The sequence below is a fragment of the Rhinoraja longicauda genome, chromosome 6, assembly GCF_053455715.1.
Source record: "Rhinoraja longicauda isolate Sanriku21f chromosome 6, sRhiLon1.1, whole genome shotgun sequence".
Lineage (NCBI taxonomy): Eukaryota > Metazoa > Chordata > Chondrichthyes > Rajiformes > Arhynchobatidae > Rhinoraja > Rhinoraja longicauda.
This window is the reverse complement of record NC_135958.1, coordinates 71,550,926-71,566,412: the sequence shown is the minus strand read 5'-3', so window position 1 is coordinate 71,566,412 and position 15,487 is coordinate 71,550,926. Positions and strand designations below refer to the sequence as shown.

At 45.2% G+C, this 15,487-nt stretch overlaps 1 protein-coding gene across 6 annotated transcripts in view; it reads right to left on the bottom strand.

The window, feature by feature from the left end:
• Positions 1-6,275: 6,275 nt before the first annotated feature.
• LOC144594591 (E3 ubiquitin-protein ligase rnf213-alpha-like) overlaps positions 6,276-15,487 on the bottom strand; it is a 141,337-nt gene continuing 132,125 nt past the window's right edge. For all 6 annotated transcript variants that reach the window (XM_078401331.1, XM_078401326.1, XM_078401328.1 and 3 more), the window contains 6 exons: positions 14,639-14,840; positions 13,977-14,054; positions 12,034-12,231; positions 11,155-11,244; positions 9,309-9,484; positions 6,276-8,043 (listed from right to left, as the gene is read on the bottom strand). In XM_078401331.1, coding sequence (XP_078257457.1) covers positions 7,899-8,043; positions 9,309-9,484; positions 11,155-11,244; positions 12,034-12,231; positions 13,977-14,054; positions 14,639-14,840 — 889 coding nt within the window. In that variant the 3' untranslated portion in view covers positions 6,276-7,898. The remainder of the gene's footprint in view (positions 8,044-9,308; positions 9,485-11,154; positions 11,245-12,033; positions 12,232-13,976; positions 14,055-14,638; positions 14,841-15,487) is intronic.

Below are 15,487 nucleotides of genomic sequence, written 5' to 3'. Positions count from 1 at the left end.
GTAATTTTTCACTCGGTGGATAGCGGTGGTTGAGATCTCACTGTCCACAAGTGTGGTTCATAAGTTCTAGGAACAGAATTAGGCCATTTGGCCCATCAAGTCTACTCCCCCATTCAGTCATTGCTGATCTATCTTTCCCTCTCAACCCCATTCTCCTGCCTTCTCCCCACAACCCCTACTAATCCTGTCAATTTCTGCCTTAAAAATATCCACTGACCTGGCCTCCACAGCTGTCTGTGGCAATGAATTCCACAGGTTCACCACCCTCTGACCATTCCTTCTCTCCAGAGATGCTGCCTGACCCGCTGAGTTACTCCAGCATTTTGTGATACCCTCTAACTAAAGATAGATAGATATCCTCACTTCATTTAAAAAAGACCCGCGTGGGCTCTTTAAATCCTGGCTAAAGGATACGGACTGAAAGCTGGGAGGTGAAAGAAAGCAAGATGGCTCTTCATTGGTCTGCATGTATGTTGGGCCGAATTTCATTCATCTGAACCATTCATGATTTTCCTGAATAATCTCTGCAACAGTGAAGTGGAAACGACTTTTCAACAGTGGGATGTCAGTGGAACTGCACTCTCTGTCCCGATGAAGTCAGACTAACGACACATTTTAATAACACGCTGCACAGTGCCACCTGGTGAATAAAAAAAAGTTGATATTTTAAGTCATCTGGTAAAGATGTCTGCATTGTAAACTCCATCCGTTCACTGATTCAATGTTTTGAGTTTAATTTCTTGTCACGTCTACCGGTACGGTGAAATTCTTTTTTTGCGCTCTACTCTAACCAGTCAGCAGAAAGACAATACCCGATTAAAGTGCAACAATAACCCAAAAGGAAGGCCAGCCACCTGAAGGCAAGGTTCTGTAGCATTTGATTGATGTTGTCATGCACAAAACTAACATCCTACTGTGGCCCAGTGTTTCTATGCTTCAAATGTATCTCACAATCAATCATAATCACAATAAAATCAATCACAATCACAATAAAGTATAAGAAAATAACTGCAGATGCTGGTACAAATCGATTTATACACAAAATGATGGAGTAACTCAGCAGGTCAGGCAGCATCTCGGGAGAGAAGGAATGGGTGACGTTTCGGGTCGAGACCCTTCTTCAGACTGATGTCGGGGGGGCGGGACAAAGGAAGGATATAGGTGAAGACAGGAAGATAGAGGGAGGTCTGGGAAGGAGGAGGGGAAGGGAGGGACAGAGGAACTATCTAAAGTTGGAGAAGTCGATGTTCATACCACTGGGCTGCAAACTGCCCAGGCGAAATATGAGGTGCTGATCCTCCAATTTCTGGTGGGCCTCACTATGACACTGGAGGAGGCACATGACAGAAAGGTCAGACTGGGAATGGGGAGTTGAAGTGCTCGGCCACCGGGAGATCAGTTTGGTTAATGCGGACCGAGCGCAGGTGTTCAGCGAAGCGATCGCCGAGCCTGCACTTGGTTTCGCCGATGTAAATAAGTTGACATCTAGAGCAGCGGATGCAATAGATGAAGTTGGAGGAGGTGCAGGTGAACCTTTGTCTCACCTGGAAAGACTGTTTGGGTCATTGGATGGAGTTGAGGGGGGAGGTAAAGGGACAGGTGTTGCATCTCGTGCGGTTGCAGGGGAAAGTGCCTGTCTCCACCTATATCCTTCCTTTGTCCCGCCCCCCGACATCAGTCTGAAGGGTCTCGACCCGAAACGTCACCCATTCCTTCTCTCCCGAGATGCTGCCTGACCTGCACAATCACAATAAAACTTTATTAGCCAAGTATGTTTTGCAACATACGTGGAACATCATTTGCCATACAGTCATAACAGTAAAAAGCAACAGGACACACAAAATACATTTTAACATGAACAGTGACTCCTCCACATTCCTCATTGTGATAGAAGGTGAAAAACAGTTCAATCCCTCCAGCGGTCGGGGGTCTCTAACCTTCCGTTGACGGGATGATCTTGACTCCTGTAGCCGGCGGCGAGCCTTCCTCGTCAGGGCGATCAAGCTCCTTCATCAGGGGGGGGATCTCAGCTCCCCCGCGCCGGCGATCTACCCCGGATCGGGACCAGTCGAACCTCGTGCAGCTTTTGGAGCTCCCGACCGGTCTCAACCCGAGACTGTGAGCTCTGATGTTAAAGTCCGCAGGCTGCATTAGAGCGTCGATCCCAGGCAAGGGACGCAGGCTCAGATGATAAGTCCACGCCCCCACGGGGACTCAAGGTCAGTCCCAGGCAAGACCTCCAGCTTCGTGATGTTAGGCCGCAGAGCGACCAGAAATACGATCCGGAAAACAATCGCATCTCCGGCAAGGTAAGAGATTGAAAAAAAGTTGCCCCCGAACCCCTCTCCCACCCCCCACATAAAACAAACCAGAGAACATCTACACAAACGTTTAAAACTTACAAAAAATAACAAAAGAGTTTGAAAAGGACAGACAGACTGTAGGCGAGGCAGCCATCGTGCGGCGCCCCCTGGTGGTATCTGGTATCTAAACTGGAATAAGAGAGTGTAGGAAAGAACTGTTGATGCTGGTTTACACCGAAGATGGACACAAAACGCTGGAGTAACTCAGCAGAATCTCTGGAGAGAAGGAATGGGTGACGTTTCGGGTCCAGGCACCGCTCATAACTACTAGAGCGTGGAGTTTGAAAATGGCGCCAAGACATGACGCCTCTTGCCTGCGGGCTCGGTCGACTATATCTGTACACTTGCTCATCAGGGATCGGGGGCATGGCAATACTCTATTGGACTGTTTGTAAGATAAAGAATTTCATTGCATTCGTACTTTGCAAGTGACAATAACAGCACCATTGCACCAGTTCCCTCGCTACATTGCATATCCTTCTGACTTGTATATATCGTCCCTCCTTTATTTGTCCTGCCTCTAAATCCTAGAACTCTCCACCACCACCACCCTGCTGATGAAGACAGGTGGATGGTCCCTTGGCCTTGCCTTGCCACCACTGCGAGGGCACCTTCACCAGAGGGAATGCACCTGTTCAAGAAGGCAGCTCATCACCTTCCTCCGAGGGCAATTAAAATCAGGGAATAAATGGTAGCCTTGTCGGTAATGCCCTGATCCCAGAAATTTTAACAATCGATAAAAAGACCCTGCAGCCTGAAGCCAGGCTGTTTGAAAGGGGCAAGACCCAGATGTTCCAATGTGGGGTGGGGTAGGGTCGAAAAACCAGAGCAAGCCCCGTCCAACAAAGTACATTCAGAAACTTTCTTCAACTATTTAAAAATAAGCAGGCAGCTAAAATGATATATTACATTAATTTTTGAAGATAAAATGAATTAAAAGATAAAAACACCTTTAAACGATTGTCAACATTTAAGCAAACTCGGTAAATTTAAGGATATATATATATAAACTCAAACTTACCTGGATCGCTCACACCTGCTCCTCTTCACTGAAACGCGAGGATTCTTCGCTATTGCAGGTCCAGCTACATAAGGAGTGTAGGAAAATAACTGCAGATGCTGGTACAAATCGAAGGTATCACAAAATGCTGGAGTAACTCAGCAGGTCAAGCAGCATCTAGGAGAGAGGGAATGGGTGACATTACTGGTCGAGACCCTTCTTAAGACTCTGAAGGGTCTCAACGCGAAACGTCACCCATTCCCTCTCTCCTAGATGCTGCCTGACCTGCTGAGTTACTCCAGCATTTTGTGATACCTTCAGCTACATAAGGATGTCAGTATGTTGGAAAGGGTGCAAAAGGGATCCACTGGGATGTTACGTGGGCTTGCAGCCTTGAGTTAGAACAAGTTGGATAAGGCTGGACTTTATTCTTTGGAGCCTAGGAGACTGAGGAGTGATCTTATTGAGGCGTACAAGATCATGAGGAGCATGGTTATGGTGAACACTCTGTCTTTTTCCTGGGGTATTGAAATCTACCTGCTCGAATCCAATTAATCACAAAAAGCTGGATCAATTCAGCGGGTCCTGTGGGGAAAAGGAATAGGTGATGTTTCAGGTTGAGATCCTTCTTCAGAGTTCTCTCGTTTCCCTGTCCCCTGACTCTAAGTCTGAAGAAGGGTTTCGACCCGAAACGTCAACTATTCCTTTTCTCCAGAGATGCTGCCTGAGAAAGTAGGTGGATTAATTAGGTTTACTGCAATACAAAAACCAGTGGAGTAGGAGACAGTGAAGAAAGTTGTGAAGGGTTACACAGGAACAAAGGCACAAAATGTTGGAGTAACTCAGCGGGACAGGCAGCATCTCTGGAGAAAAGGAATGGGTGGCGTTTCGGGTCGAGACCCTTCTTCAGACTGAGAGTCAGGGGAGGGGGAGATACAGAGATAAGAAAGTGTAAGGTGTGAGAACGAGAAATCAAAGGGGTGGAGATCAAGGAAAATGTAGAATAGATCATTGTTAGCTGGAAGAAGGTGACAATGAAGCAAACAGAGATAAAATCTATACAGGGACTGTCAGACTGGTCGGAGAATTGGGAAGGAGGAATGATGGAGAGGGGGGTGGAAGCAAGAGTTACTTGAAGTTAGGGAAGTCAATATTCATACTGTTGGGTGTAAGCTGCCCAAGCGAAATATGAGATGGTGTTCCTCCAATATGCGCTGGGCCTCACTCTGACATTGGAGGAGGCCCAGGACAGAAAGGTCAGATTGGGAATGGGAGAGTTAAAGTGTTTAGCAACCGGGAGATAAGGTAGGTTTAGGCGGAATGTTAGGAGGATCCTATGTTAGGAGGACCATAGATCAGTTGGAAAACTGGGCACAGCAGTGGCACATGGAACGTAATCCAGGCAAGTGTGAGCTCATGCATTTTGGGAACACTGAATACTAACAGGACACATGCAGGAAATAGCAGAAACCTTGGGAATGTTCATGTAGGGAGGGACTTTGGGTTGCAAGTTCACAGCATCCTGAAAGTGACTATGTGGGTGAACAGGGTAATGAAAATAGACATGAAATGCTGGAGTAACTCAGCGGGACAGGCAGCATCTCTGGAGAGAAGGAATGGGTGACATTTCAGGTTGAGACCCTTCTTCAGAGTCCAAGAGCAGGGTCTCGACCCGAAACGTCACCCATTCCTTCTCTCCAAGAATGCTGCCTGTGCCTATCTTCGATTTACACCAGCATCTGCAGTTCTCTCCTACACATAGTGAAAAAAGACATTTGGCATTGCTGCCTTCATAGGCTGAGGCACTGATTTTAAATGTTAGGATGTCATGTTGCAGCTGTACAAAGCACTGGTTCGATCACATTTGCAGTATAGTGTGCAATCCTGGTCACCACACTACAGGAAGGATGTGTAGCAAAAGAGAGCATGCAGAAAAAAATCACCAGGATGTTGTCCAGAAAGGAGAGATTGGATTTGTTTGGTTTATTGAAAAGTTATTTATTTTCATCCACATATACATCATAGAAAAAAACTCTTCAACACATTAGGCTTCACAAACAATCAAACACCTAATTACTAATCACCTGATCCCATTTTATACTCCCCACATTCCCATCAAACCATCTAGATTGTACTACTCATCTAAACATTAGGGCGAATTTACAGCGGCCGATTAATTGACTAACCTGTATGTCTTTGTGATGTGGGAGGAAACATAGAAACATAGAAAATAGGTGCAGGAGTAGGCCATTCGGCCCTTCGAGCCTGCACCGCCATTCAATATGATCATGGCTGATCATCCAACTCAGTATCCCGTACCTGCCTTCTCTCCATACCCCCTGAACCCTTTAGCCACAAGGGCCACATCTAACTCTCTCTTAAATATAGCCAATGAACTGGCCTCAACTACCTTCTGTGGCAGAGAATTCCACAGATTCACCACTCTCTGTGTGAAAAAAAACGTTCTCATCTCGGTCCTAAAAGACTTCCCCCTTATCCTGAAGAAACTGGATCACCCAGAGGAAATCCGTGTGGACACTGGGAGAAGGTGCAACCTCCAGCAGACAGCACGAGAAGTCAGGACTGGACCCAGGTCGCTGGGACTGAGAGACAACATTTCTACCAGGGCGGCACGGTAGACAATAGACAATAGGTGCAGGAGTAGGCCATTCAGCCCTTCGAGCCAGCACCGCCATTCAATGCGATCATGGCTGATCACTCTCAATCAGTACCCCGTTCCTGCCTTCTCCCCATACCCCCTCACTCCGCTATCCTTAAGAGCTCTATCCAGCTCTCTCTTGAAAGCATCCAACGAACTGGCCTCCACTGCCTTCTGAGGCAGAGAATTCCACACCTTCACCACCCTCTGACTGAAAAAGTTCTTCCTCATCTCCGTTCTAAATGGCCTACCCCTTATTCTTAAACTGTGGCCCCTTGTTCTGGACTCCCCCAACATTGGGAACATGTTATCTGCCTCTAATGTGTCCAATCCCCTAATTATCTTATATGTTTCAATAAGATCCCCCCTCATCCTTCTAAATTCCAGTGTATACAAGCCCAATCGCTCCAGCCTTTCAACATACGACAGTCCCGCCATTCCGGGAATTAACCTAGTGAACCTACGCTGCACGCCCTCCATAGCAAGAATATCCTTCCTCAAATTTGGAGACCAAAACTGCACACAGTACTCCAGGTGCGGTCTCACCAGGGCCCGGTACAACTGTAGAAGGACCTCTTTGCTCCTATACTCAACTCCTCTTGTTACGAAGGCCAACATTCCATTGGCTTTCTTCACTGCCTGCGGTAGAGTTGCTGCTTTACAGCGAATGCAGCGCCGGAGACTCAGGTTCGATCCTGACTACGGGTGCTGCACTGTAAGGAGTTTGTACGTTCTCCCCGTGACCTGCGTGGGTTTTCTCCGAGATCTTCGGTTTCCTCCCACACTCCAAAGACGTACAGGTATGTAGGTTAATTGGCTGGGTAAATGTAAAAATTGTCCCTAGTGGGTGTAGGATAGTGTTAATGTACGGGGATCACTGGGCGGCACAGACTTGGAGGGCCGAAAAGGCCTGTTCCCGGCTGTATATATATGATATGATATGATGATATGAACAATTGGGCCACCTATTCCCTTTTATTTCAGATTTCCAGCATCTGTATTTAGAGTCATAGAGTCAGAATGATACAGCGTGGATACAGACCCTTTGGCCCAACTTGCCCGCGTTTGGTCCATACACCTCCAAACCTGTCCTCTCCATGTAGTTGTCTAACTGTTTCTCAAACGTTGGGATAGTCCCCTGCCTCAACTACTTCCCCTGGCAGGCTTGTTCCATACACCCACCACCAATTGTGTGAAAATGTTACCCCTCTGATTCCCATTAATTCTTTCCCCCTTCTCTTTAAACCTATGTCCTCTGGTCCTCGATTCCCCTACTCTCTGGACAAGAGACTATTCCCCTCATGATTTTATACACTTTTGCTATTTTTGCTTCTTTTGCTTTTTTCAAAATTCCAAAAACACAAGCACATTTGAGTTTTACAGAAAGGAAATTATTTATATAGATAGTGTGAAGGGAAATAATTTACTCTCAAGTTGACTGGGAAACCGATGCACTCAGTATTTTTCTGGGACTTCGATGCAAAACCCTGGTGCCAAAGAGTGGCACATGTTCACTGAAGTAATTTGCAAAATTGGTCCCAGGTTACCGTTCTTTGTAAACTGTCAAGCTCTTTATTTAAATTACTAAATAGCACATTTAAAATTGCACAACGCTGAACTTTCTTTGTAAGTTTCAATATCCACTTTAAGAATCTTTCCCATTGTACAACCTGCCGATGTGATTATACAATTTTCTACAAGGTTCGAAAAAGTTATACTTGGCAGCACTAATGTTGCAAAATAATACATTCACAAGGAGCCGCTGTGAATATATAGTGCAAAACATTGGAGCACTGAATAAGGACTCCAATGTAACATTACCAACAGGAATTCTCTCAGTTTATCATCAGTCATACACATGGTCAAGCGGCAACTGTCAAATGGTTTTCTTGAAATCCACCGCAAGTTTCCAGGTATGAATGGCTTTGGCCAGAGTTATTTCATCGGGAAGGTTGTGTTCCATTCCTGGGAGGATGTCGATACCTTTGGAGTCCAGGTATATGGAAATGGTATCTTTAAGACTGGAAGAAAAACAAAAACAAGTGCTGTAGACAAACGATGAGCGTTGAAGAGAGGTTTGCTTTTATGTAGCACAGCAAATCACAACCTGCTTCACAGTCAATGAATTACAGAAAATTCATGTTAAACAAGGGGAGCCCATCAGACAGTTTGGTCTGTAAGGTGAATAAAGGCCCACCAAGCCTAATTCCAGCCAATAACTTTGTATAGTCACTGTTGTAATATGGGAAAACTGTTGGCTAATTTCGACCTGCAAATTCTCATAAACAGCAAATGTGATATTGAATCAGAATTAGAGATGTTGATTGGACGGTAAATATTGCCCTGGACACAAGGGAAATATTCCCTGTTCTTCACAATTGCACCATATCCACCCGAGACAGCCTCAGTTCAACATGTCATGAGATTGCAGCAGCACTCGGCCTTGCCCCAGGGTGAAAATCCAAACTGTTGTAACTCAAGTTGTAACCCAAGTTCTCGAGTGGGACTCGATTCATCAAACCCTTAGCTCAGACAGAGGAGCGTTGTGAATTAAGCCAAGTGCACTGCCATCAAGTCATTACCATCACCATCTACTTGGGTTATGTTCATAAGTCATAGAAGCAGAAGTAGGCCATTTGGCCCATCAAGTCTACTCCGCCATTCAATCATGGCCGTTCTATCTTTTCCTCTCAACTCTATTCTCCTGCCTTCTTCCCCGAGCTTTTGACATCCTTACTAATCAAGAACCTGTCAATCTCCACTTTAAAAACACCCAATGATGGCCTCTACTGCCATCTGTGGCAATGAGTTCCATAGATTCACCACCCTCTGACTAAAGAAATTCCTCCTAATTTCCTTTCCAGAGGTACATCCTATTATTCTGAGGCTGTGCCCTCTGGTCCGAGACTTTCCCCACCAGTGGAAACATCCTCTCCGCATCCACTCTTTCCAGGCCTTTCACTATTCGGTACGTTTCAATGAGATCCCCCCCTCATCCTTCTAAACTCCAGCAATCTCAGGTCCAGTATCGTCAAATGCTCATCGTACATCATATGGGATCTGCAGGCTCTTCCACAGACAGGGTGAGTGGTGGCTGTTAGGGGGATTATTTGTGAGGTCGTACACACACATCTGCTGTTAATGCAAGACCTCTGTGTCAACGTTAATCGAAGTGGATTGAAAGTACACTTGTCCGCCCAAGTTAATATCTGCTCCAGATGTGGAGGAACCAAGCATTTGAATCCTCTCTCCCTCTAGCAAAGTTGGAACTACTGGTATACATTACCCCCAGTCAGGTCGGAAGTTATCTTCGTTGCTTTGAGCAGTCTTCAGCATCAGAATCTCATGGAGCTCCCAGATGAATGCATTGATGTCTGTACTTGCAAAGAATGTCTTCAGCTTCTCTTCTTCAGCGGGATGCAAGTGTTCTGCATAAGTCTCGGGAATCCTCTCGAAAGGGTCCTGTCGGGACAATGGATCAGAAAACTTGGCCTGTCTCCATTATCATCGTTACATCTCTGCACATCTTTCATTCATTTGTTCTATATCTCTCCATATCCCTGTCTATGTCTCTCGTTTCCCTTTCCCCTGACTTTCAGTCTCGACGCGAAACATCACCCATTCCTTTTCTCCAGAGATGCTGCCTGACCCGCTGAGTTACTCCAACTTTTTGTGTCTATCTTCAGAGTAAAAAGAACCGTAGGCAACTCCGAGGGTTTAGTTGACTAATTTGTATCACATGATAGGACGCAATAGGACGTTATAAATATAAAACAGTCAACGATAAATCAAACAGAACCTGCTGTCACGGGGTGAATACTGTGGCTAACTTCAAGGTTATAGCTAAAGTGAAAGGACTGAATACATGCATTGGAAGCAAAGATAGCAGATGTCTTGTGTGTAGTGCAAGCACCACATGGATGGACTCAGTTAACCCACTGCCCGTCTCTCACATGTTAATACTTTGTATTTGAGCACGTTAGCTTGTTCTGTGAGTGCTTTATTCCCTGGTTACAGAATGGTGTCCTCATGTAAATATATGGCACATTTATCTGTAATTTGTTCAAGGACTTATTTTACTAAGATTTGATCTCGTTGAAATGGTACATCCTTGACCCCGGCAACAACATCATGGCGGCACAGCGATAGAGTTGCTGCCTTACAGCGCCAGGGACCTGGGTCCGATCCTGACCACGTGTGCTGTCTGTATGGAGTTTGCACGTTCTCCCTGTGACCACTCGGGGTTTCTCCGGGAGATCCGGTTTCCCCTCACACTCCAAAAACGTACAAAGTTTATGGGTTAATTGGCTTTGGTAAAAATGGTAAATTGTCCCGAGTGTGCAGGATAGTGCTAATGTACAGGGGTCGCTGGTTGGCGTGGACATGGCGGGCCAAATGGCCTGTTTCCACTCTGTATCACTAAACTAAACTAATTTAACTCAAGCAGCAATTTCTACGAGGCAGCTTGAGGTTCAAAGTGTAACAAAGTGTCATAAATCAGTGTTTCAAAAACAAAATAAAATCAATGGTACTGTATAATTAGCATTCCTGAGGCTTCATAAATGATTTCACACAAAAAACAGATCCTCAATGTTTCCTTGATATTCATAATCTGATGGGTTTGTTCTATTCATATAAACTCTTTCAACATTAACTGCTAATTTGCAATGTTCCTTTGATAAGCATTTCCCCATCAAAGGAACTTAATGAAAATCCCCCAACATTGCGCCAACTGAGGTTTTTATTGGAAGTTGAATAGAAAAGACATCAGAGAGTTGGAGAGAGTGAGTGACAGAGAGAGAGAGAGAGAGAGAGAGAGAGAGCAAGCGAGAGGGAGAGAGGGAAAGCAAGAGAGGGAGGGGGAGAGGGAGAGAGAGATGGTGAGAGAGGTGGTGAGAGAGATGGTGAGGGAGAGAAATGGTGAGAGAGAGAGAGTGTGTGTGAGGGGGACTGAGAGGTAGGGAGAGCGTGAAAGGCGAATGGAGAGATTCTTGGATATGAGTTTCCATCTGCAAATCATTCAATAAATCATTTCTTGATTTATGTGCTATTCCCTTATCTAAGCTGCAATTTATGTTGCTTCTGTTTAATAATTGTGTTGATAACATGAATACAGTTGTCCGTATTCTTACCTTTCCGGTGCTGAGCATGACCTCGGATTTCCAAGACGACAGAAGTTGCCAAAGGGAGATGGCATGCTTCAATCTGCACCCTACAAAAGCCTAGCAGAAAAGGAACAAAAACATCCTGAATGATACAAAAGCCTGAGAAACGCAAAAGAAATGCAAAAGAAAGCTACTATGGTGATATAGGCCAAGTTTGCGTGTGGCAGTATTGACATTAACTGCAGATAACATGCTGCAGAATCATATGATCTTTGTACTCTCATGCATGTTTAATCTACATGCAGTGTAACTTTCCAGGTGTGCTTGCTGATAAGGTGGTAACATGAAACATTATCAATCAGAGTATTGAGTATAGAAGTTGGGAGATCACGTTGCAGTCATACAAGACATTGGTGAGGCCGCACATAGAGTAAAGTATTCAGTTCTGGGCACCATGTATTTTGGAAAGATGTTGTCAAGCTGGAAAAGGTGCCTAGAATATCTACGAGGATGTTGCCAGGACTTGAGGGCCTGAGCTCTGGGGAGAGATTGAGTGGGCTGGGACTCTATCCTCTGGAGCGCAGGAGGATGAGGGGTGATCCGAAAGAGGTGTACAAAATCATGAGAGGAATAGATCGAGTTGATGCACAGCATCTCTTGCCCAGAGTTGGGGAATCGAGAACCGGAGGACATAGGTTTAAGGTGAGGGGGGAAAGATTTGAGAGGAACCTGAGGGGTAACTTTTTCACACAAAGGGTGGTGGGTGTATGGAATGAGCTGCCGGAGGATGGGACATGTTGATCGGTGGGTTGGGTTGAAGGCCCTGTTTCCATGCTGTATCTTTCAATCAATCAAATAGAACCGTTTGCAGATATTAACTGTGATAGCAACCACAAAAATACACACCTTGCTGACACAGGCTAACACTCGCCGATCCATCCGTAAGGTTTCTTTGAGATAGGTAAGCAACTGGTTATCTTGGGCTCCTCCTACGGAATTGAGGAATCCAACCAGAATCTCAATTATATCCAGAGCATCGCAGATGTCACTGTAGGACTTCAGCGATGCAGTCACTGCAGTGCAGACTGAGTGCGACAATATTTTCTGGACAGAAGGGAGAAAATGATCAACAGAGGGCTCAATATTTTTGAAATCCATGTTCTTACAATCAGCTTGGTGGAATGTTAGTAGTCAGAGCTATATTGGTCTGGGTGCTAATAATGCAGAAGGTTTGGAGGGTTTGCACTGTCGTGTGCCTCTTGCTTACACCCATTCCGCATGGTTGGAAGCTTGACTATGAACCAACTGCAAATACAACAGGCAAGCAGAGGGAGACAGCTAGAAAGAAAATAACAAAAGGACTGTAAAAAAAAAAAAAGACTGCCATGAATAGCTTGATCAATAAATGTCTATCGTTCCAATTGTTTTTTTGGGTCGACACATGGATATGCAGAGAATGGTGGGATATGGATCATGTACAGGCAGATGAAATTAGTTTATCTCAAACTTTCTGTCCAACATCAAGTTGGCAGTGTGTACTGTCTGCCACAGGTCATTCAGCTAGCCCAAGAGATCCAGCCCACAATTGCTGCAGAGTGCACTTAATGCTCATTTGAAAACAAATATTGCATTACATTTCGTTGCTATTCTCTGGTATGGCTGCTGATGCTTAATGAGTCGATCTGCACACTGTAGAGAAGATAAAGCAGTGCACCACAGTAGAGGGGCTGGCCCCTTGGCCCATGATGTACATGCTAATGTGAATGATCAGCCATGATCACATTGAATGGTGGTGCTAGCTCGAAGGGCCGAATGGCCTACTCCTGCACCTATTGTCTATCGCCTAACCATGATGACATTTTAAACTAACACTCATCACCCTGGTCACACTCTCATTTCACTCCTGCCATCAGGAAGATAGGAGATTGAAAACTGTAACGTCCAGGTTCAGGAATAGATTCTTCGCAACAACCATCAGGCTCTTGAACACTACAAACACCACCCAAACTACGAACTACGTAGTTGCACTAGGGATGGTTGCAATAGGAATTTTGGGCTTTTGTTTGTTTTTACAAATATTATTTTAATTTTAATTTATAGTACTTTATTTTACTTAATGAATTATCTATGAATGCCGTGTTTACCGATCTGCTATGCTGCTGCAAGAATCTCATTGTTCTGTTTTAAAACTCTTCACTCTTGATGGTCTGTATCTCTATTCATGCATCTGTCTAAATGCCTCTTCAGAGTTGCTAACATACCTGCTTCCATCACCGCCCCTGACAACACATTCAATGCACCTACCACTGTCTGTAAAATATACGCTCCTGGTAAGTCTACCTTAAATCTTGCCCCTCTCACCTTAAAGCTGCGTCCTCTAATGTTTGGCTTTTCGACTCTATAGATTCTGTTACTGACCTAGACACGAGGGAAAATTTACTTTGACCAATTAACCTGCCTTTGTGTCGCGGGCAGGTATCGGGTCACCCGAAGGTAATTGGTGTGGTCATGGAGACAATGTGCAAACTCCACACCGCCACATAAGTCAGGTTGTAGCAACTCTACTGACTGCGCCACCATGCAGGTAACCCAGAATAGAGGTCAGAAACATGCTGCACCTTTTTGTATCACTGACAGTAAGATTGAACCAGAAGACAGTGCAGCTACACTACGAACAAGGCTGCAAAGAGTTGCAAATATTGAACAAAGCAATTATTTTTCTTGCAGTTTTTGGGTCTGGCCTCTGGGTTACAAAATCGAATTTGTTTGTGCAAAATAATTTGAGTCATAAAGTAATACAGTGTGAAAACAGGCCATTCGGCCCACCTTGACCAGGCCCGAGTTATTACCTGAGGTATTTTGGTTTTCAGCTCCTTAAAGATGGTTAAGTAATCTCTTTCACGCCTCGATACAAACTTGGGAATTTTCTGTAACAGAGAAATGTTTAAAATAAATTATGGTTGTAGGAGCAGAATTAGGCCATTTGGCCCATCAAGTCTACTCCGCCATTCAATCATGGCTGATTTATCTCTCCCTCCTAACCCCATTCTCCTGACTTCTCCCCATAATCCCTGACAAGCGTACTAATCAAGAATCCATCTATGCTTTAAAAATATCCATTGACTTGGCCTCCACAGCCTTCCGTGGCAAACAATTCCATTGATTCACCACCCCCTGACTAAAGAAATTCCTTCTCATCTTCCTAAAGGAACGTCCTTTAATTCTGAGGCTATGACCTCTAATCCTACTCTCCCATTAGTGGAAACATCCTCTCCATAACCACTCTCTCCAAGCCTTTCACTATTCGGTACGTTTCAATGAGGTCCCTCCTCATTGTCTTAAACTCCAGCGAGTACAGGACCAGTGCCGTCGAACGCTCATCATTAGTTAATCCACTCATTCCTGGGATCATTCTCGTAAACCTCGTCTGGACCCTCGCCAGATATGGTGCCCAGAATTGGTTCCGTTCCTCCAGGCAGAACAGAATTCTACAATTAAAAAACAAACTTACCGAATCAACTATCGTTGGTTTCCCTTTGAGGAACTGTCGTATGAGTTGCCTCTCAATGTTCCTGACATCGTACTCGGGTAATGTCTCCTGCCCTTTCTCCAGCGTGTACTGGCAGTTCGACAGCACAAGTGGGATGAGGTCCTTCTCAGGGTCGCAGAGAATTAAATGTGCATCAAGTATTGCCTCTGGGCTAATGGACAATCTACCAGGAAATATAAATAACCCATACATTGTACATAAATGCAATGATTTTTCACCCTAAAGTACCAGCGATAATACTTAGTGTTGAAACAAAGAACTGCAGATGCTGGTTTATACAAAAGATAAGACGCAAAGTGCTGGAGTAACTCAGCGGGTCAGGCAGCATCTCTGGAGAAAAAGGATGGGTGACTTTTCAGACTGGAGACCGAAGAAGGGTCCCGACACGGCATGTCAGCCATCCTTTTTCTCCAGAGATGCTGCCTGACCCGCAGAGTTACTCCAGCACTTTGCGTCCACCAGTGATAATACTGATGGATAAGCAATAGGTCATAATGTCCTGCACACATTCCAGTTAGAGGGAGAGAGGGAGAGAGGGAGAGAGAGGGAGAGAGAGGGAGAGAGAGGGGGAGAGAGGGGGAGAGAGGGGGGTGTGTGTGTGTGTGTGTGTGTGTGTGTGTGTGTGTGGGGGGGGGGGGGGGGTGGTGTGTGTGTGTGTGTGTGTGTGTGTGTGTAAATGCACAGACTCTTTTGCCCAGAGTGGGGGACTCGAGAACCAGAGGACATAGGTTGAAGATGAGGAGGGGGGGGGGGGGGGGGGAAGATCTAATAGAAACCCGAGAGGTGACTTTTTATTTTACACAAAGGGCG